This window comes from Pseudochaenichthys georgianus, chromosome 22 (genome assembly GCF_902827115.2).
Source record: "Pseudochaenichthys georgianus chromosome 22, fPseGeo1.2, whole genome shotgun sequence".
Classification (NCBI taxonomy): Eukaryota; Metazoa; Chordata; class Actinopteri; order Perciformes; family Channichthyidae; genus Pseudochaenichthys; species Pseudochaenichthys georgianus.
In genome coordinates, this window is record NC_047524.1 from 4,133,074 (window position 1) to 4,137,296 (window position 4,223).

Below are 4,223 nucleotides of genomic sequence, written 5' to 3' on the forward strand. Positions count from 1 at the left end.
CAGATCATCTTCACAGTGAACAACACTTAGTCAATTCAGACCTTAAAGTCCAATAAGGACATGTAGCCACTGTTAGCTAAAACAGCAGCTCATTCATAGAGATGGAGGACAACAGAGAGCAGCTTGGTGGTCAATTCTTCAGAGGTTCCTTCAGAGGTTCCTCTGAGGAAGATCCGCCTCCAAGTGAAACCAAAGACCTGCAAAAGTGCATGAGTTTACGAATCCAGCTTCTGAGAAAACAGGTTCAGGACGGGAAGCTGGAGCTGGAGAGGAGTTTAAGAAGAAAGAAGGAGAAGAGATGCAGGAGCAGGCCTCTCAGACGGAGAAGGAGGACCTGAAGGAGGAGAAGATGCAGGAGCAGGCCACTCAGACGGAGGAGGAGGACCTGAAGGAGGAGAAGATGCAGGAGCAGGCCTCTCAGACGGAGGAGGAGGACCTGAAGGAGGAGAAGATGCAGGAGCAGGCCTCTCAGAGGAGGACGGAGGAGGAGGACCTGAAGGAGGAGAAAGATGCAGGAGGCAGGGCCTCTCAGACGGAGGAGGACCTGAAGGAGGAGCAGAGAGTCTTAACCAATGAGGAGCTGAACATGAAATATTTAAAGCTCCTCAAGTGGTGCCGTAACACCAAAAGAAAGATGGACGCTTTGTTAAAGGAGAACCAGGATCTCATAGAACCTAAAGAACCTTGTGAGGAAGTAAAGGATGGAGAGATAGACGCTTTGCTAGAGGAGAACCAGGATCTCACAGAACCTAAAGAACCTTGTGAGGAAGTAAAGGAGGGAGAGATAGACGCTTTGCTAGAGGAGAACCAGGATCTCACAGAACCTAAAGAACCTTGTGAGGAAGTAAAGGAGGGAGAGATGGACGCTTTGCTAGAGGAGAACCAGGATCTCACAGAACCTAAAGAACCTTGTGAGGAAGTACAGGAGGGAGAGATAGACGCTTTGCTAAAGCAGAACCTGGATCTCACAGAACCTAAAGAACCTTGTGAGGAAGTAAAGGAGGGAGAGATAGATGCTTTGCTAGAAGAGAACCAGGATCTTAAAGAACAGAAGGAACCTTGTGATGAAGTAAAGGATTATATGGAGATTGAGCAGAACGTCTTGAGGGATGACTTGGAGAACCTGAACCTGATATATGGAAATCTCCTCAACATGCAGATGATGCACGAATTAAAAATGGACATCTTGAGAATGGAGAACCAGGATCTGACAGAACCTAAAGAACCTTGTGAGGAAGTAAAGGATGGAGAGATAGACGCTTTGCTAGAGGAGAACCAGGATCTCACAGAACCTAAAGAACCTTGTGAGGAAGTAAAGGAGGGAGAGATAGACGCTTTGCTAAAGCAGAACCTGGATCTCACAGAACCTAAAGAACCTTGTGAGGAAGTAAAGGAGGGAGAGATAGACGCTTTGCTAAAGCAGAACCTGGATCTCACAGAACCTAAAGAACCTTGTGAGGAAGTAAAGGAGGGAGAGATAGACGCTTTGCTAAAGCAGAACCAGGATCTCACAGAACCTAAAGAACCTTGTGAGGAAGTAAAGGATGGAAAGATAGACGCTTTGCTAAAGCAGAACCTGGATCTCACAGAACCTAAAGAACCTTGTGAGGAAGTAAAGGAGGGAGAGATAGACGCTTTGCTAAAGCAGAACCAGGATCTCACAGAACCTAAAGAACCTTGTGAGGAAGTAAAGGATGGAGAGATAGACGCTTTGCTAAAGGAGAACCAGGATCTCACAGAACCTAAAGAACCTTGTGAGGAAGTAAAGGATGGAGAGATAGATGCTTTGCTAGAGGAGAACCAGGATCTCACAGAACCTAAAGAACCTTGTGAGGAAGTAAAGGATTATATGGAGATTGAGCAGAACGTCTTGAGGGATGACTTGGAGAACCTGAACCTGATATATGGAAATCTCCTCAACATGCAGATGATGCACGAATTAACAATGGACATCTTGAGAATGGAGAACCAGGATCTGACAGAACCTAAAGAACCTTGTGAGGAAGTAAAGGATGGAGAGATAGATGCTTTGCTAGAGGAGAACCAGGATCTCACAGAACCTAAAGAACCTTGTGAGGAAGTAAAGGATGGAGAGGTAGATGCTTTGCTAAAGGAGAACCAGGATCTCACAGAACCTAAAGAACCTTGTGAGGAAGTAAAGGAGGGAGAGATAGACGCTTTGCTAGAGGAGAACCAGGATCTCACAGAACCTAAAGAACCTTGTGAGGAAGTAAAGGAGGGAGAGATAGACGCTTTTCTAAAGCAGAACCAGGATCTCACAGAACCTAAAGAACCTTGTGAGGAAGTAAAGGAGGGAGAGATAGACGCTTTGCTAAAGGAGAACCAGGATCTCAAAGAACAGAAGGAACCTTGTGATGAAGTAAAGGATTATATGGAGATTGAGCGGAACGTCTTGAGGGATGACTTTGAGAACCTGAACCTGAGAAATCTCCTCAAGATGCAGCACAAAGCAGAGATGGACATCTTGAGAAAGGAGAACCAGGATCTGAGAGAACTGAAGGAACTGAAGGAACCGTTAGCTGACCACAAGCATGTGGAGATCGTCACTTTGTTGAGGATCAACAGAAAGCTCCATGTGGAGAAAGAGGAGAAGGATCTGGAGATCGCCCGCCTGCGAGAGGAGAATCGGTCGCTGAAGCTACGATTTGGGGTGGAGGAGAAGGAGGAAGAGGAGGGAGAGATAGACGCTTTGCTAAAGCAGAACCTGGATCTCACAGAACCTAAAGAACCTTGTGAGGAAGTAAAGGATGGAGAGATAGACGCTTTGCTAAAGCAGATCCAGGATCTCACAGAACCTAAAGAACCTTGTGAGGAAGTAAAGGATGGAGAGATAGACGCTTTGCTAAAGCAGATCCAGGATCTCACAGAACCTAAAGAACCTTGTGAGGAAGTAAAGGATGGAGAGATAGACGCTTTGCTAAAGCAGATCCAGGATCTCACAGAACCTAAAGAACCTTGTGAGGAAGTAAAGGAGGGAGAGATAGACGCTTTGCTAAAGCAGATCCAGGATCTCACAGAACCTAAAGAACCTTGTGAGGAAGTAAAGGATGGAGAGATAGACGCTTTGCTAAAGCAGAACCAGGATCTCACAGAACCTAAAGAACCTTGTGAGGAAGTAAAGGATGGAGAGATAGACGCTTTGCTAAAGGAGAACCAGGATCTCAAAGAACAGAAGGAACCTTGTGATGAAGTAAAGGATTATATCGAGATTGAGCGGAACGTCTTGAGGGATGACTTTGAGAACCTGAGAAATCTCCTCAAGATGCAGCACAAAGCAGAGATGGACATCTTGAGAAAGGAGAACCAGGATCTGAGAGAACTGAAGGAACCGTTAGCTGACCACAAGGATGTGGAGATCGTCACTTTGTTGAGGATCAACAGAGAGCTCCATTTGGAGAAAGAGGAGAAGGATCTGGAGATCGCCCGCCTGCGAGAGGAGAATCGGTCGCTGAAGCTACGATTTGGGGTGGAGGAGAAGGAGGAAGAGGAATAGAAGGGGGCTGTGGAGGAAGAGGAGGGGGCTGTGGAGGAAGAGGAGGGGGCTGTGGAGGAAGAGGAGGTTATTAGAACAGTTATTAGAACAGTTATTAGAACAGTTATTAGAGAGGATAAGAAGTCCACTTAAATGAAATGTCTTGTCACCGTATCGGGTTCCCCTGTGTCTCAGGGTTCCCCCGCATTGTGACAGGATTTGGGATCATTAAGCGTTCCCAGATTCTGTCCTCATGAAAAAAAGGACACCCCTTCTTTCTACTCTGTGGGTTCTGATAATAATAATAAGGTTGTGTGTGTGTGTGTGTGTGTGTGTGTGTGTGTGTGTGTGTGTGTGTGTGTGTGTGTGTGTGTGTGTGTGTGTGTGTGTGTGTGTGTGTGTGTGTGTGTGTGTGTGTGTGTGTGTGTGTGTGTGTGGGGGGGGGGGGGGGGTTAAAATCCAGGACCATTTGGGGCAGGGGGGAAAGGTTAGGGGAGAGATGTCAGAGGGGGGGGGGGGGGGGGAATGTGAATTCATGTTTTTAAAGCTTTCCACTAATCAACTGTTTGCAATGAGAGTTAAAATGGTATTTATATTTATCGCAAAAATAAAAGAATTATTGAATTTATTGGAAGTGTAATATATTTATTGTATATTTTTGTTCTTATATATGATATTTTCTCCTTAATATACAAATATGTTAGTAATCTATTTTATGAAATAAGTGAGA

The 4,223-nt window shown here is 45.6% G+C and overlaps 1 protein-coding gene across 1 annotated transcript; it reads left to right on the forward strand.

Annotated features, from left to right (window-relative positions):
- The first annotated feature begins 298 nt into the window (after positions 1 to 298).
- Positions 299 to 3,933, forward strand: LOC117467256 (trichohyalin-like). Its single transcript, XM_034110780.2, has one exon. It carries the CDS (start codon positions 299 to 301, stop codon positions 3,512 to 3,514), a length of 3,216 nt encoding a protein of 1,071 aa, XP_033966671.2. The 3' UTR covers positions 3,515 to 3,933.
- Positions 3,934 to 4,223: the final 290 nt, after the last annotated feature.

Coding starts and splice junctions, on each gene's coding strand:
- LOC117467256 (XM_034110780.2), top strand. CDS start 299: ATGCAGGAGCAGGCCTCTCAGACGGAGAAGGAGGACCTGAAGGAGGAG.